Below are 18,603 nucleotides of genomic sequence, written 5' to 3' on the forward strand. Positions count from 1 at the left end.
ATATGCTCTTGTGGTTTGCTCTACTTGACAATTGTTGGGGAGGAAGGGTGATTAGATGGATTAGATTGGTTGATTTTGAAGCATGTTAATTTGATTTGCCTTGAATCGTTTGCGCTTGATTTTTATATTGGGGTGAGGCATGTTTTATTGTTCATTGAGGAGCTCTTTGCTTAGGGACAAGCAAAGGTTTGGCTTGGGGGAGTTTGATGTGTTCATTTTATATATATATTTATCCCCGTCCCTTGGTCGTAATTAGTAGTGTTTTTGGCTCCTACGAGCCACTTTTATTACTAATTATTGTTTTCCAGTGCTTTGGTAGTTTTGCTTGAGTTTTGTAGGAATTTGCGTACTTGGAGCATTTTCCCGGGTTTTTCGAGGAGCATCTATAAGCGTTGGAAGAATGCGACCACTTTTGATAGCCCAATACCGATTGGAGGTAGAAAATCGGTGACAAAGGGGCTCAGTTTTGGAAATACGAGGCGTTTGGGCCAAGTTGGAGAGCCCAAGGAAGAGCCTCGAGGCCCAAGAAGCCTTGCCCGGACCACCAGAGCACCGCCCGAAGGCGCGCCCGGCCGGGCGGGGTGAAGCAACAGAGCACCCGGTGTCGCGCCCGGCCGGGCGCGAGATAACTCTTGAGGGAAAATAAGCGGGCCCGGTCGGGCGAGCCATTGCCCGGCCGGGCGCGAGTAAGCACTTGAGGAAGAAAAAGGCGGGCCCGGTCGGGCGGCCCCTTGCCCGACCGGGCGCGTGTAACTTTTAGGGAGTTTTAGTTCCGATTTAATTTGTTTTAGCAAAGAATACTTGCTTAGTATTAATGTGTTATTATTAGGCAAGATTAGAGACTTCTTTTCACTTCTCTTACTCTAGTTTTTAATTCCCTCTCTCTCTACTTAGACTTTCTCTCTCTAGACTTTTATGTTCTCTCTTGTTCCTCAACTCTATTGTAATTCCGTCGTCTTGGTACGATTTCTCTCTTAATTAATCTCAGTATTTTTTATTCATTCTATTTTTCTTCCTTCTATCATGTTTTATTTTATTGCTTTGATTAGTTTAGATTTAATTATGTGTGAGTAGTTCTTTTTCTAGGGTTTATGGGGATCCATAAATAATATGAAGGGGTAATTTATTGTTGTTAATTATCAATGCTATATTAATTTCCTATTGATTGATTTAATGCTCTGTGACTAGATTAGGCCTGATCTTTTATGCATGAGTTTGACAATATTGATTCGAGATTCGAGAGATGAGAATTGATGTTTAGGTCTAGTTTCAATAGGCAGGTTAATCTATAAATGGTTAAGTCGAGATTCGAGAGATGAGATTTAATACCGGTAGATTAATTCTGTGATTGTAATACGTAGCGAAAGCCCTTTATTATCTGATTAATTGATGCATTAATGATTGGTTATTATGTTTTACCCTGGAATATTATTTATTGGTGAACCTATGCCCTAGGTCTTTAATTCATTGATTCCTCTTATTTTATTCTCCCTACTTATATTCTTCATAGTATAATCTTTAAATCACAACAAATTGTTACTAATAATTTAGATTGCTATTAATTAATTAGGAATAGAAAGACTAGTTTCCCTGTGGATTCGACCCTACTTCCCTATCTACTTTAGTTAGAGGACTTAGGTAATTACTTTTGATTAGATGATACGACTTTAGCCTGTCAGTCTTCCAACACTTGTAGATGCTCCTCGAAAAACCCGGGAAAATGCTCCAAGTACGCAAATTCCTACAAAACTCAAGCAAAACTACCAAAGCACTGGAAAACAATAATTAGTAATAAAAGTGGCTCGTAGGAGTCAAAAACACTACTAATTACGACCAAGGGACGTGGATAAAAATATATATAAAATGAACACATCAGTGAGTGGAATGGAAAACTTCACCCTGAACTCCCGGGCGTCCGGGCTTTGCTTTAAAAATCTAGATAGCATACCCAGTCTGTCTAACTCTCAGACCCAAGTGTCCCCAAGGAGAGTCCCAGGCGGACGGGTAGCCAGCCCTACGCGGCCGCACCATATAAGGACGAACATCTCTGTACGTCCTCTCAGCCACAAGCCCAATTTCAACGAATTTGCACTAAAAGGTGTGGAAGGTCAGAGGAGGCGGCTAGTAAGCGTACGTGTCACCCCCTCTGAGGGGCAAATGTTTAGGGTAAAAATACCCCATGCGCGTAGTCCAATCCCGCAGCAACACGTGGCCTTGTCAAAAGGCGACACGTGTCCCAATAGGAAGATGACACGTGGCCTGTGTTCGTTGGAGCACCTGAAAAAGAAAAGAGATTAAAGGCCTCCTTACATCAGGAGGCCCAACTACCTTTAAGAGCCGCAAAACGGCGCCCTAGAGGGACACGTGCCCTACACTGATTGCGCAGCCAATCAGAGCATATTTTCCTAGGTCACTTACCCTAAGGGGCACAGATTTCCACCCCTATAAATACCCCAATCATTTATGATGGGAGGGGTGGATTGTGACAATACAGAAAAAAGGCATTAAATAGCTCTAACTTCTCTCTACTTTCTCTCTCTAAACTTATTCCGTTTCCGGTCACTAACTTGATTGTCGGAGGCGAATATTCCGTAAAGGGAATATTCCTTGATTTTGCAGGTGTCCGAGTCTATCTTCCAGGAGAACGTTACCAGCGTCCGAGGATATCAAAAAATCACCCGAAACAAACTTAATTAAATAAGTTAATATAAATAAACTTAATTAAATATTTATTTATTAATTAAATAAGTTTATTTAATTAAATAATTTTATATATATAAGTTTATATAAATAAACTTAATAAATAAGTTTTATAATTGGGCATGGGCCGTGCCGACGTGCCGTGTCGGCGGGCGGACGACCGTGCCGCCCGCCGTGCCCTTGCCGGATTTCAATTTTTTTTTCACAGCACGGCCCACGGCCCACAAGTGGGCCGCCGTGCCGTGCCGGAGTCGTGCTGAGCCCGTGCCGCACGCGTGCCGGCACGGCCCATGCCCATCTTTATGGTAGGGTGTTCAGTGGTTTGTGGTTGGGGTTTAGAGGTTTTTAAAGGTGGTTAAAATGTTTTTGAAGGGTGTTTAGTGATTTGTAATTGGGGTTCAGAGGTTTTTGTAGGGAGTTCAGAAGAATTTATAATAAATTAATATGATCTCTTTTTCGTTAACAATTATATAAATAAAGTTTTAAGGTATAGTTTATAAAAATGAACAAATTATGAACATGAAACTAATAGAATTTGAACTTCTGGTCCTTTTTCAATCTGACTTGCTTCTTGGGAGCTTTTACTTCTTGTTACTCTGCTTGTTGTAGGAATTTTTTCCTTTAGCTTTTATAAAAGGGTATTCAGTGGTTTCTGAAGGGGGGTTTAGAAGTTTTTAAAGGGGGTTCAGAGGTTTTTGAAGGGGATTAAGAGGTTTCTGAATGCTTTTCACTTGTTTCTTGGGGCTTTTCAGTGGTTTCTGGTGGGTTATCTGTGTTTTCTGGTGGCTTTTTAATGGTTTGTGGGGGGGGGGGGGGGGGGCTTTTCAATGGTTTCTAGGGCTTTTCAGAAGTTAGTTGGGGCTGTTCAATATTTTGTGGGTGTAGTTCTGATGTCTATGGGGGATGATCAGTGTTTTGTGGGGGATAGTTCAGATATCTATGGGGCCTGTTCAATGTTTTTTGAGGGCTGATTAGTGTTTTTTGGGGGCTGATCAGTATTTTGTGGGGGTAGATCAGATGTCTCTGGGCTGATTAGTGGTTTGTGGGGGCAAATAAGTGGTTTGTGGTCGCAATTCAGTGGTTTGTGGGAGATGTTCAGTGGTTATTGTGTGTTGTTCATAAGTTTTGGTGGCAATTCAGTACTTGGTCGATCTGATAATTAAAAATCAAACAACAAAGTGAGCAAATAAATAATATCTAAACAAATTATAACATCATACGAACGTACTTAGTTGAATTTCTAAACAAATTATTACTTCATAAAGCACATAATATATGGACATAAAGCACTACGTATATGAACATTAAACAAAAAATATATGAACATAAATATACCTGTTAATTGGATTTTCTGATATTTCTTTGTCTAATTCTTCCAATATTTTTTGATGAACAATTGGACTTCCTTTAGGTATATCATCTAACTTCTTTTTTTTGGTGTTCAGATGTTGAACATTTTACTAATTGGACTATTAAAAAAATTTAGGGTTTAATTTAGTATTCAATTCAAAAAATCAACAATATAAGATAAAATTGGGATTTTGAGTAGTATATTAATTACACTTCTTCATCTTCATTAGTAGGAGAAGATAGTTTTGATTTTCTACAAAAATTAAATTGAAAAGAAAACATTAAAACGACAATTATGTTCATGAATATTGAAATTTGTTGAATTATATTAGTAAATTTAAAGAAATTTAAGTAATGTTCATCTTTTAGAAGGAGTAATCTTCTGTTATTTGTTTTTATCCAAGGCGGTAAAGCAGTTTTTTAGAGAGAGAAAAATGGAGAGAGGAGAGAAAAAATTAAAATGAGTAAATGAGGAAAGATTTTGAAATTATGAGATGAAACATAATTTATCAACAAATTAAAAAAATTATGGCGATTGGGAGGGAGGAAACAATTCTTTCTTAATAAAAATCTGAATCTGAATAGGTATTGGGCTCGTATGTATTGGACATGTTTTTTGGGTGGATATAGCTATTGGGCTGTTATTTGGGCCTGGTGCACCTATTTTTAGGTGCACCATGGTGTATGTAATACCAATTGAACCATTTTTTCTTTTTTCTTTTTTAACAATAAAACCTATGTATGGTAACACAGCCACAAAAACGTATGTAAACGGTCGCAATTTCCGCAATTTACAGTCGCGCAATCTATAATACTACCTCCGTTTTTTAGGAAGTTTTTTTTAGTTGACACGTTTCTATTTTAATTTATATTTGTGTTGTAAAATGTTTGTTTTAACCTCAACTTTTCCAACTAACATTCTCTTTCCTCCCTTCACATGTCATCATCTTCTCCACAAATACTCAAACATCCAACTTCACTTTCTTCACCGGACCACCACTAGTCATTCCACCACCACCATTTCAACCACTCATTAACCCCTTTAAAACTAATTCCACCACCCGTCAACCCCCTTCTCATCATACCAACTAATTCCACCACTCGGAAATCTAACGCCATCAATTGCACGGTTTCACCGTCAACCTCTCGCCACCGATTCCACTGTCAACCCAAGTTTTGAAGGAAACGCCTCTTCCTCTCCGTTGAGCAAAATGGGTTTTGGATTATACTTCATTTGAAACCAATGCTGCACGAATACGCCAACCTCTTGGCGTTTCCCGTACTGGGGACGTATCTGATGTGAATCGAGTCCCTTTTTTTTATAACTATCTTTATTGCTTTACTTAGGTACTCTCTTGGTTTTACCTTACTCTTAAAGTGGGGGTTTTACAAGTGAGTTTTTTAATAATGTTTTTGTTAGTAGTAGTTAACACAACTTTGGAAACCCAAGGCCCCATAAATACTACTAGGTCGGAGGGGTTACTAGGTAGGTCAGAGGGGTTACTTGGTAGGTCGGAGGGATTATTTGGTCAGGGGTTACTAGGGCCGGGGTTACTAGGTCAGAGGGGTTACTAGGTAGGTCAGAGTGGTTACATGGTAGGTCGGAGGGATTATTTGGTCAGGGGTTACTAGGTCGGAAGGGTTACTAGGTAGGTCAGAGGGGTTACTTGGTCAGGGGTTACTAGGTCGGTCTGGAGTTACTAGGTCATCAGTAGAGGTTACTTGATTAGAGGTTACTTGTATGTTAGTTGGCCACACCGTGTGGCCAGTCACACACAAAACCTACTGTTGTAAAATATAGTGTATATGTTTTATTTAGTGTACATTTCCTAGTCAAAGCATATTATTAGTTACCTAATTATAACCTATCCATCACGTCTAGGTTGAGGCTTGTATCATGTATATATGCTAAATTTGGTAAAGTGAATACTTAAGGAAAATATTTTCAAAAATGTTTTAGACAAAAATTGTATCAGATCAACATTTATATTTTGTTGTCAAAAATATTAAATAAGATCAAATATTTTTATTCTAGTATAAGAATTATGATATATTTATTATTCTATATTATACGAATTTTATGCTTAAGATTTATAGGAAGTAATAGGTGTTTAAGAAATTTAGTGAGCTAATTATTTTATTTTTAGTTTATTTCATAAAAATCTTACGCATAAAATTGTGACCTTGTGAGTAATACATTTTTAATATTTTAAAAAAAATCATTTTGTTCATAAGTTCATATTCATCATTGTTAGTTCTGATAAATGTTTGCATTTTATTGGTAGGGGCATGGTTGAATTGTGTAGGTTATAAATGGTGTACTTAAGAAAATAGCATGATGATTAACGAAAAATAACATAGCTTGTCCATGTATAACTTTCCCATCATTTTTTTCTTAATCATTTTCACAATGACTCCATTTTTTTTTGCAGTATACTATTGTGCTCAAAAGAGTGCCATTAAAAAATGACGTGAAAAAAACTAAAATAAAAGGAATGGCATAAATTTTTTTAAGACCTTTTGTTTCCTAAAAATCTTACGCTAAGAGTGTTCGTCTTCAATTATTTTTATTCTAATATACGAAATGTGATATTTTTATTGTATTATAATATACGAACTAATTATTGACTCGGGTGATGCCCCGACACCTCATAAATCATAAATTTGATCAAAACTAATTAAAAGGAGTTATTATTGAACAATATTAATAAGTGAATGTATAATAATCAATATATCTTTTATTAATATATACTTCTATAAGATATGTCAAATTTTAAATATGAAGTTATACATATGAAGAGTTTTCAAGTAAATCAAACATTATGTTTTCAAAGTAACTACATCACTACAATTTAATGTGGGGAGAGAATGGTAATGATACATAGGGAGACACATGGCGCACATGTGGCATAAAATCACAAGTAAGGATGACAGATGGCGTTATTATGCTGTTCCTATGAGTTTAATAATATTATAGATTTTATGCATAAGATTAAGGAAAAATTGCCCAGAATAATTCCACCTCTACCTTATCCGCCCAAAATAATCACATCTTTTGATTATTTTTTAATAATCCGACCTTTAATGTCAATCCGCTTTAAATAGTCCTAGGTGACCTATAACTGGCTGAGTATGTAGTTTTTTTTATTAAGTTTAATTTACACGTGTCACCACGTGATTGGTCAAAAACAAGTTTTAATTTTAATTTTATTTTAACAAGGAAATTTTGATTTTTACCACCTTCAAATAACGACTTTGTCGAATTTACCACCTCCAAAAAAAAAAAACATTTACTTTACCACCTCATAAAAAAATTTAACATCAGTTTTACCACCAATCACCTCCAACTAACGGATTCCGTCCAAAAATCCGTTAGTGGGGCCTACCTTGCACACGTGTCGTCATATTATTGGGTAAGTTTTAAAAAAAATAAAAAAAAAAACAAAAAAAAAATAAAAAAATACCCATCAAGCAACCGGTGGTTGCTTCCACCGTCGGGACCCCCACCGCCGGACCGGCTACGACCAGCCCCACCACCTAACCGTTACGACCAGCCCCCACCACCTAACCGCTACCTGCCACCGTCGGGACCCACAACCACTGCACCGATTTAGACCTCAAAACCCTAGCCACCACCTAACAACTACGACCAACCCCACCACCTAACCGCTACCACCGCACCGCACACCACAGCCGCACCGATTTTGACCCCCTTTCCACCAATTTCCGACCTCAAAACCCTAGCCACCACCTAACAGCTACGACCAACCCCACCACCTAGCCGCTACCACCGCACCGCACACCACAGCCGCACCGATTTCTACCCCTTTTCACCAATTTCCGACCTCAAAACCCTAGCCACCACCTAACAACTACGACCAACCCCACCACCATCCAAACCCAGACCAGAAACCACCGCCAGCTAGACGCGAAACCACCGCGACCCGAAACCACCACCACCCAGACGCGAAACCACCGCAATCCACCCCAGCCAACCTAACCCCAAAACCAACCTAACCTCAGACCAGGAACCACGCCACCCAGACGCGAAACCATCGCGACCCGAAACCACCACCACCCAGACGTGAAACCCACATGAAATTCCGATCAACTGAGGTAGTTTATTTCGTTGCTGGTTGGTTGACATGGAAGATCGGGGAAGATGAAGAAGAAACGTCAAAAATGTGGGCCCTACTAACGGATTCATGGACGGAATCCGGTACTTGGTGGTAAAATTAAATTTTTAGAAATTTTGGTGGTGATAAAGTAAATCTTTTTTTTTTGGAGGTGGTAAATTCAATTAAGTGGTTATTTGAAGGTGGTAAAAGTCAAAATTTCCTTTTAACAAACAATTTTTTTTAATAGGTTTTAACAAATAGTTGGTACTAATTGATTAACAATAATTTACTATTTTTAATTTTTTTTTCAAAAAAAAAACCCACCTAAAAATTAAAACCACCATCACCAGCCCCAACCACCTCCCCGCCGCCCATACCATTGAACCAGACTATGCCCAGAGCCGCTAGCCCCAACGGGCCAGACCCAGCTCCTCTGCGATGTTCGCCAACCCTGCCCTACCCTCTTGCTCCACCACTAAACCACCATAACTAACCATTATCGACATAACTCGACATTAAAGTGTGGGAAGGGGAGAGAATGAAATCGATACGTGGTCAGGGGATGGGGCCGAAATAAGGGCGTGGGGAAAGGGAGGGGGTCGAAAAAGGGAAAGAGGAAGTGGAGGTACCGGAAACGTGGCAGGGGAAGCGGAAAGAGGTCGGGATCGGGACGGGGAAGGGGTTTTTCGAGGGTGGTTGGTTGTTCATATCATGGGGAAAGGAAAGGGAAGTTGACGGTTCAGGCTGGAGTTGGGAGGGTGGTCGGCCGTTGCGGCGCGGTGTTCCGATGTTAGCCGGCAGGCGGAGGGTCGAGCTGGTGGGTGATGGGAGGCCATAGATGGTGGTTGGGCTGGAGGGTAGTTTTTTTTTATTAATTTAGTAATGATTTTTTTGTTTTTTCTTTAAAAAAATAAATTAGTTTTTTTTTTTTGTTTTGATGAATCAGATGTCGACACGTGTCATGAAACCTGCTATAACAAATTAAATGACCGGCTGGGACCATTCAAAGCGAATTGACATTAAATGTTGAATTATTATTAAAAAATAATCAAAATGTGGGATTATTTTGAACGGATGAGATAAAGGTGGGATTATTGCGGGCAATTTTTCCTAAGTTAATAGGTAAAAGGTTTTAAAAAATTTGGTGAACTAATTGCTTTATTTGGAATAGCGAGAAAGGGCGGGAATATTTTTAATATTAAAGTGACACGTGAAGCTATTTTTTGTAGTGTCCTTTGTTTCAATATAGTTACTAGTTAATGCCCCAGCCATGCTCGGATTTTTTATTTAATATATGGTTGAATTATCTTTATGTATAATATAGAAAATTAATTTTGTTTGATTTTTTTTAAGATGTATGATGATTTAATTAGTATCAAAATTAACACACCTCGTATTTTATTCGGTCAAAAATGAATATGGGATCTTAAATAATAAGATAAGAATAACTTCAAGTTTTTTAAAAATAAAATTAAATTATTAAAAGAAAAAACACAACCAAAAAAAAACAAAAAAAACTCTTATGTTTTTGGGCGGGAAAATATTTTTGGATATTTTTGGTGATTACTTTAGTCTAGAATATATAGTTATAGGTGAGTTTATTTCACTAATTTAGCTGTTTTTTTTTTGTGTGTGTTATTTATTTATTTGCATCATTTTGGATATTTCAAATTGCATAAGCATTTTGAGAGCCACCTTAATAGTATGTGCTTATGGAGGATTGTATTATGATTGATGAAAACTGTAGAAAGCTAAACTATGGAATTTTGGAGTTTCGGGTTCGAAATGTTTGATTGGTATATATATACTAATAAAAGAGAAAAGCTAAACTTTGGAATTATGGAACTTTGGTATATGCAGATTTAAAATGAATACTTGGGTAGAGTGGCTTATATGTATCTGCACCAGAATCATATTTGAAAGAACTTCTGCATGAAGCATATCAAAAAGCTTCTAACACAGATATTGCATGAATGATGTTCAGTCACCAAACTCCGCCTTTCATTCATTTTCTGCTTAATATCTATTACGAAACTAATGACAGTTTGTCACGAGCATATCGTGTTTCACCATCCTTTTTATCCATCCCAGACCTATGTAAAAGATTGGGATGGGGATGATAGATCAGCCCATGATATATATACACACAAGCCAATATCTGGTTTGGTAAAAAAAGCATAGTACTGGGCACAAAAGATGGACCAAAAAAACCTCGAGATCAAAGGCAAGGTTTGCGTAACAGGGGCCTCAGGGTATCTAGCCTCTTGGCTGATCAAGCGCCTCCTTTCGTCTGGCTATTTCGTCATTGGAACAGTCAGGGACCCAGGTTCATCCAATTTTCTATGCTCTTCTGGACTTTGTGCTAAACTAAGTGTTAGATGATTTGTATGGACTAAGGATAATTTTTTCTTATAATGTATTCTAAACTTCTTTCTATATATTGATTATGGGGCTCTACTAATAATGAATTAATATGTGAAATAATAGGTGATAAGAAAAAAGTGGAGCATCTGTGGAGGCTTGATGGGGCAAAAGAGAGGCTGAAATTTGTAAAGGCTGATTTAATGGAAGAGGGAAGCTTTGATGAAGCAGTTAATGGCTGTGAAGGTGTATTTCACACTGCTTCCCCTGTTTCAGGATCCAAGAAAGACCCAAAGGTGATTACTCAGCTCCAAAATGATATTACATTACTTGTTACTTGTTTATTTTTTAGGATACTTGTTATAAGAGTAATGGGAGTTTACTATCAATTGTGCCTGCAATTTATATTTAAAAGTTTTTCTCAATATATAATTTTAGGACTATCTATTTATTGAAAATAAATTCTTGTAAAAATAATCAGGCAGAAATATTGGAACCTGCAATAAAGGGAACATTGAATGTGCTTCGGTCATGCAAGAAGAACCCATCACTAAGACGTGTGGTTCTTACCTCATCTTCTTCAACTGTTAGAATAAGAGTGGATATTGATCCTGATGTTCCACTTGATGAATCAGGTTGGAGCTCCACTGAAGTTTGTGAACAATTCCAGGTGCTCATACTCATAATGTATCTCATGCTGTTAATTCTATTATTTTCATTTCATGGACTATGAAACTGTTGTTTGTAAATTGAACAACAAGAATTCCATCATTAGCTATTTGTTATGGAAACCTTTAACTTGTAAATACTTTATAGTGATTTCTGTATTCAATATTACAACTGAACTGTGTTAGTTTGCAAATAAATAACGTGTTTCCGCATGAATATAGGTATGGTATGCACTGTCAAAAATCGAGGCAGAGAAAGCAGCATGGAACTTCTGCAAGGAGAACAACATCGATTTAGTGACTATTCTTCCTGCTTTTATAATTGGACCTAGTCTTCCGCCTAATCTTTGCTCTACTGCCTCTGATGTTCTTGGCTTGTTTAAAGGTATCTGGACATCTGAACAATAGTTCCATAGACTATATCGTCTTGAATCATTCACATAAACCATATACTACGTATTTTTGTTTATTTCTTAAGAACTTCTTCCTCCTTCTAATTGCTCTTCTGAGAGGATAAAAAGTATCGCCATCTATATTTTTTTTTTTTTTTTTTTTTTTTTTTTTTTTTTTTTTATACTTATCATGTTATTAACTATTCAAATAACTAACAGGGGAAACAAGCAAGTTTGAGTTTCATGGAAGGATGGGATATATTCACATTGACGACATAGCTCTGTGCCACATCTTGGTTTTTGAGCATAAAGAAGCGCATGGTCGATACCTTTGTAGCTCCACTGTTATGGAGCATTATGAATTAGCGTCATTTCTAGCATCCCGATATCCATCTTATCCTATTCCAAAAGGGTAAATCACTTCACCTTTAACTATTTATTTTTAATGAGTTCATCTTTTAACTGTTTGATAGCTAGCATGAAGGCAGGTTTTATCTACATGAGAAATATGAGGTGGTATACTTGTATAGCATTGATCAAACACCAAATTTAGTATTGATTTCTGATAGCTAGTACTGTGTACTATATAAAAGACATGAGAGTTTTCAAAAAAAAAAAAAAAATATAAAAGACATGATGATCTAGTAGTCTATCTAAAACGAAGTGTACCTACTCTAAAGCTCACGGGATCACCAGCACTAATGGTGCTCCTGGGTCCAAATTCGTTTTTCTCATGTCAAGCATGTGTTGTGTGTCATTTATCAGGTTCACGAAGTTGGATAGGCCATATTACACCTACAACACTTCCAAGATTGAGAGTTTAGGGTTCAAGTTCAAGCCACTGGAAGAGATGTTTGATGACACTGTAAAATCACTTATAATGCAGGGCCATCTTCAGGAGACAATTACCACATATACGTGTAAATGAGATCATGGCGCTTAGTGCTTTTGATAAAATTCCGTACTACTATAAACAAAATCAGCTTATGTTACATTAGAATTTCAGAATACAACAAAACTATATATGAACTGTTATTTTCGACATAGTTTGACTGCTTATCGCATACTGGTAGTAATACTTGTATTTTTCCATTGAGTTCGTAGGGGAAGCCTGTAATATATACGTTTCATAAAATGAAACAGTGAGCTGAGATTGTCCAGTTTACTCTTTCATATGCATATCACTCTCACGATCTTGAGTGTGGCCTTGTTGCTTTGCCACGAATTTTTGGTATTATCCAAAAAAGTTTGTAACAATGATATATACTGATGATATGTATCTCTGAAAGATAAACATGGAGTTCTGAAAGATTAAACTTGTACAGCACTAACAGTTGAAACATGGAGGTTCCCCTCTAAACACTACAAAGTACAAACATACCCTACAACTTTGCAAGTGCCACAAAGTAGTTAACATAAAATCTTGATTAGATGGGAAACTGCATGTATTAATGGATATTGCAATCAACTTGTGGTGCTAGTTTCACAAAAGAAAACAGTACTATTTCCATGCATGTTTTTTTCATTAAAGCATGTACTGTGTGGTACAACTTATTCTTGATGTGTAGCATCAAATTAATCTATCAGTAATTCTACTCTCATTTCATTTTTGTTTCAAGCTTATCCTTTGCTACTACTGCACACACTCGTTTGCTTTCTCATGTGAATTGCAGAACTTCATTTGCTCCCCCTTCGGAGTTCCAGGTACTCTTTTCTTTCCTTATCTCTTGTAATTTGAAACGCTTCAATGAATTATCGTCGAGTGGGCATGCTTACAGCCTCAAACAGAGTATTTATTTAGAAAATGATGATATTGCAAATTAGAAGATCATGTGGTTAAGTCTATTTTATTTTTATCATGCGCAGGTATGCTACATTGTTACCAGACTTATTGTGGAACATAATTGTGAACGATTAGTGGTTTGTTTTGGTCATGTGATAACTTTTGATTTGGTGATTTTAAAAAAGCATAGTATTATTTGACACAAAAGATGGACCTGGAACAGCCTCAGATCAAAGGCAAGGTTTGTGTAACAGGGGCCTCAGGGTATCTAGCTTCTTGGCTGGTCAAGCGCCTCCTTTCGTCTGGCTATTGTGTCATTGGAACAGTCAGAGACCCAGGTTCATCCAATTTCCTTTCTTTTCCATACGAAAAACACAACACTTTTAAAAGTGCTAAATTAGTATTAGATGATTAGAAAGGAATAAGGATAATATTACCTTCGTTTCATATTATTTGCAATTTTGGAGGGTTGCACAGATGAGGAGAGGATAGAGAGAAATGACAACACAAAAAGGAAAGAAAACATTTGTTGTAATATGAAACACCTATTTTTATCAAATGTTGCAAATAATATGAAACGGGGGCAATATTTTCTTGTAATGTATCTATATACTTCTGTAGTTCTGCGGATAATGATTATGGAGCTCTACTAGTATGAATTAATATGTGAAGTAATAGGTGATAAGAATAAAGTGGAGCATTTGTGGGGGCTTGATGGGGCAAAAGAAAGGTTGAAATTAGTAAAGGCCGATTTAATGGAAGACGGAAGCTTTGATGAAGCAGTTAGGGGTTTGTATTTCACACTGCTTCCCCTGTTTCAGGATCCAGGGAGCAAGACGCAAAGGTGAATACTATACTGAATACTCGTCTACTCCAAAATAATATTACATTGTTTTGTCATACGACTATTACACTTGTATATTATTGTTACTTATTGATTATATTGTTTAAACATACACTTATTATAAGACTAATGGGAGTATGGCATCAATTATGCCAGCAAATTTACATTTAAAATATATCTCATTATGTAATATTAGGACTAATTATCTACTGGAAACAAATTCTTGTCAAATTTTCAGGCCAAAATATTGGAACCTGCAATAAAGGGAACATTTAACGTGCTTCGTTCATGCAAGAAGAACCCATCACTAAGACGTGTGGTTCTTACCTCATCTTCTTCAGCTGTTAGAGTAAGAGAGGATATTGACCCTAATGTTCCATTTGATGAATCAGTTTGGAGCTCCACTGAACTTTGTGAACAATTCCAGGTGCTCTCATAATGTATCTCATATTCTCATGCTGTAAAATCTACCACTGAATATGTTTAGTTTGCAAATTAATAACCGTGCTTAGGTTCGTCACATGAATATAGGTATGGTATGCACTGTCAAAAATTGAGGCAGAGAAAGCAGCATGGAACTTCTGCAAGGAGAACCACATCGATTTAGTGACTATCCTTCCTGCTTTTATAATTGGACCTAGTCTTCCTGCTAATCTTTGCTCTACTGCCTCTGATATTCTTGGCTGGTTTAAAGGTATTTGGTTAAAGTTTGTGTGCTGTATATCCTATACTCATTTTATAATGTGGGAATGTCTTACATAGTTTCACTATTATAAATTTCATGATTTCTTTTATTTCGCGAATTACAGAAGATTGTACATTACTAGAGAGTTATCATCATATTTGCTCCTAATTATTCAAATAACTTACAGGAGAAACAAGCAAGTTTGAGAATAGCGGAAGCTTGGGATATGTTCACATTGACGACATAGCTCTGTGCCACATCTTGGTTTTTGAGCATAAAGAAGCACAAGGTCGATACCTTTGTTGCTCCACTGTTAAGGAACCTTACGAATTAGCATCGTTTCTAGCATCTCAATATCCTTCTTACCCTATTCCAAAAGGGTAAAATACTTCATCTTTAACTATTTTATTGAAGGATAGCATGAAGGCAGGTTCAATCTACTAAATTTGAGTACATAATAATGAGAGAGATATATTATGGTATAATTGTATAGCTTTTTCTTAACAATTCGTTTCTGATTTTCGTACTATGTAAATGATATGATGTATCAATTAGATGTATAACGAAGTAATACTAGTCCATGTATCATGGGAGCACCAGAGCTAGTAGGTGCTCTTGGGTCCAAATCCGATCCGGCTCTTCTCATGTCAAACATGTATTGCATGTGTTATTTTTTCAGGTTCACAAAGCTTGATAGGCCAGATTACTCTTACAACACTTCCAAGATTGCGAGTTTAGGGTTCAAGTTCAAGCCGCTAGAAGAGATGTTTGATGACACTGTAAAATCACTCATAATGCAGGGCCATCTTCAGTAAGTTAGCAGTATCCTCAAAAATGTGTACTTGCTGAGATCATGGTACTTAGACGTAGTGCTTTTGATCAAATTTCATATAACCTTAGAAAAACGTCACTTTATGCTATATTACCTAATTATTTGTATTTTTTTTTCTACTAAGTTTGGCTCCTTGTACAACAAAACTACATGTGTTCTATTTTCTCAACAAAATTTGGCACTTTAATTATCTATCACATAGTCACATACTAGTACTACTGTATTTTTCCTTGATTTCGCAGCTATAAGCCTGTAATATAAATGTTTCATATAACGAAACAAATGAACTGAAATTGTCCATGTATCTCCTTCATATGCATATCACTCTCACAATCTCAAGGGACTAGTTGCCTCACTACGAATTTTTGGTAGAAAAGTTTGTTACAGTGATACACTGATAATATGCATCTCTGAAAGGCAAATCTTGTACTGCATTAACATGCAGTTAAAACATGGAGTTTCCCCTCAAAACACTACAAACATACCCTACAACTTTGCAAGTGCCACAATATAGTTGAACACAAAAATCTTGATTAGATGGGAAGATGCATGCATTAATGGATATTGCAATTAACTTGTGGTGCTAGCTTCCCAAATGAAAAAAATACTATTCCCATGCATAAATTTTTCATTAAAGAATATAATGTGTGGTACAAATTATTCTTGATATGTAACATCCATTTAATCAATCAATCAGTCGTATATATTACCAATAATAGTTAGTATCTTTGTACCAAGGTTGATATTATTTGGCGCATAAGACAAACAAAAACAACGATAATATATAAACGTACGAATAACATTGTTGTATTGGCCTAACACAAGAATTAATCGATGATTAATGTAGTCACAAACTCTATCACCAGTATTTACATTAATTTTAAGTTAGAAAAATAAGTGAAGCAAACTTTAAGAAACGAGTAAAGTATTATTTTAGTTGCGGACTGATAAACATAACCTCATGACGTACAACATAACAATGTCATACCCTATCACAAAAATTACTGGAAATAATTAATGAAGCAAAATCATCGGTCACCACTGTCATATACTGATGTACATGTAAATTATACTCCAAGATATATTCAGAGATCAGAGGTGAATGATAGTACATACGATACCAAAATGTTGGGAGATTTATTTATCTTGTAATAGCAATCAACAGAAATTTTGTAGCCTCATATTTCCCTTATTTTTCTCATCCATGTTATCCTTTCGCTTTCATTTTCTCTCTCTTTTTCTATCCAAATGGGATAGGAAAACGAAATTACAAATTAAAAAAAGTGGTCCTATTTTTATTTTAACTTTCGGTTAATCAAATTAAACTTTTATGTATTTTCTAATTTTCATAAAAAAGTTTCACAAGTATTACTACCTCTATTATGTATTAGTTGCAACTTTAAAATATTTTATATTTTACAAATAATATCCAAAGTTACAAGTAAAATGCTCCGACGGAGCTTGGTCGTATTTTAGAAGAGGATATTAGGGGCGTGGCTATGCCTCGCCTAATCCCTCCCTAGATAGTTGAGTAGTTGTTTTTCTGTTTTAGTTTCGTTGCTTTGTTTTCTTTCTGTTTCTTTTCCTTGCTCTTGGTGCTTATAACCTCATTTGGATAAAAAAAAAAAACAAGTAAAATTTTCCTTATCAACTTTTACTTTAAAAAAAATCTCTCTGTGTAATGTGTTACGGAGTAGTGGAGTACAATGCATTTTTGTAAATAAAGAGAATAATTTCTTAACAAAGAAAATGGATAAAATTATATTTGAACCCTGATTTAATTGTAAATGGTCCCAAGTTTCAAGTGCCTAGAATAATCTAACATTATATGTGGATCTATTAAAAACGCACAATTTTTTTTTAACAATAGTTCCAAATTTATTTTTAGGTGTAGAAACTTTATATTACTTGTGATAATCAGTCAAACTTTATATTATTTATTTGGAAAAAAACTTTTTAATATCTAATTTATTGAGCAAGCTAGCCAATTAGTACGGATTATTATAAGACTCTGAGGGGTTTGGCTTTTAGCCTTTTTGGTAGATATTCAAGTATTTTGGCTTTACTAATTTAAGTTTCCAAACTATGATCATATGAACAATACTCCGTAATCCGTAATAAATATGAAAAGTTTTAACTTTAAATAGGCAAAATTTGTTACAGTATTAAGAGAAAATTAAAACATAAGAGCTTGATTTGAATTTTTTTAAGGTTAAGGATAAGACTAGGAAAGGAGACATTAGAGAACTCTCTCACATAAGTCAATTCCAAAGCACTAAGTATAGTACTCAGATCCGTATTCATATGATTTATTTTTTATTTTATAATTATCAGTTTATTTTGTAATTGTAAGAAGCTTTTAGAGGCAGTTTTATGGCAAGTAGAGGTTCATCACGTATATCGAGAAGCGAATAGAGCTGCGGATTGGCTAGCAAACCAAGGTGTCGTTCAGAACAACCAAATAGAGTTGATTCAATTCCTGCCTATTGAATTAGGTCGAATTTTACATGACGACATAGTTGGGGTGGCTTTGCCACGTTTAATTCCTGCTTAGTTTTTTAGTTTCTATTTTTTTTCCCGGGGCTTTCTGCCTCTCTTTATGCACCCAAACAAAAATTATCAGTTGATGTTCACACGATAGTACATCTCGTATAGTCGTATACTTCCTCTATGGCTATATCTATATATATATACTACGAGTACATATACCGATGAATAAGTACATTAATTGCATGATTAATTTCTAACCATATAGTCATATACTTCTAATCTTATTATTTATTTAACTTCATTAATAAAACCCCTTCAAAAAAAAAAAACTTCATTATAAAAACTGACATACAGATTTTTCTTAGGCAGCAATAAAGATT

General features: G+C 35.9%; 1 protein-coding gene and 1 pseudogene across 2 annotated transcripts; both read left to right on the forward strand.

Moving 5' to 3' along the window:
* The first annotated feature begins 10,364 nt into the window (after window positions 1–10,364).
* Window positions 10,365–12,587, forward strand: LOC145588271 (tetraketide alpha-pyrone reductase 1-like). The gene is made up of 6 exons (XM_081644916.1): window positions 10,365–10,494; window positions 10,656–10,825; window positions 11,011–11,199; window positions 11,420–11,582; window positions 11,809–12,001; window positions 12,355–12,587. The coding sequence occupies exons 1-6, from the start codon at window positions 10,365–10,367 to the stop codon at window positions 12,515–12,517; spliced, it is 1,008 nt and encodes a 335-aa protein (XP_081501042.1). The 3' UTR covers window positions 12,518–12,587.
* A 523-nt stretch (window positions 12,588–13,110) lies between these two features.
* Window positions 13,111–15,925, forward strand: LOC145588272 (tetraketide alpha-pyrone reductase 1-like; annotated as a pseudogene). The gene is made up of 7 exons (XR_014101569.1): window positions 13,111–13,293; window positions 13,456–13,710; window positions 14,051–14,216; window positions 14,455–14,643; window positions 14,748–14,910; window positions 15,089–15,281; window positions 15,581–15,925. The product of XR_014101569.1 is annotated as a tetraketide alpha-pyrone reductase 1-like (transcript).
* Window positions 15,926–18,603: the final 2,678 nt, after the last annotated feature.

This window comes from Chenopodium album, chromosome 17, assembly GCF_948465745.1.
Source record: "Chenopodium album chromosome 17, dcCheAlbu1.1, whole genome shotgun sequence".
Lineage (NCBI taxonomy): Eukaryota > Viridiplantae > Streptophyta > Magnoliopsida > Caryophyllales > Amaranthaceae > Chenopodium > Chenopodium album.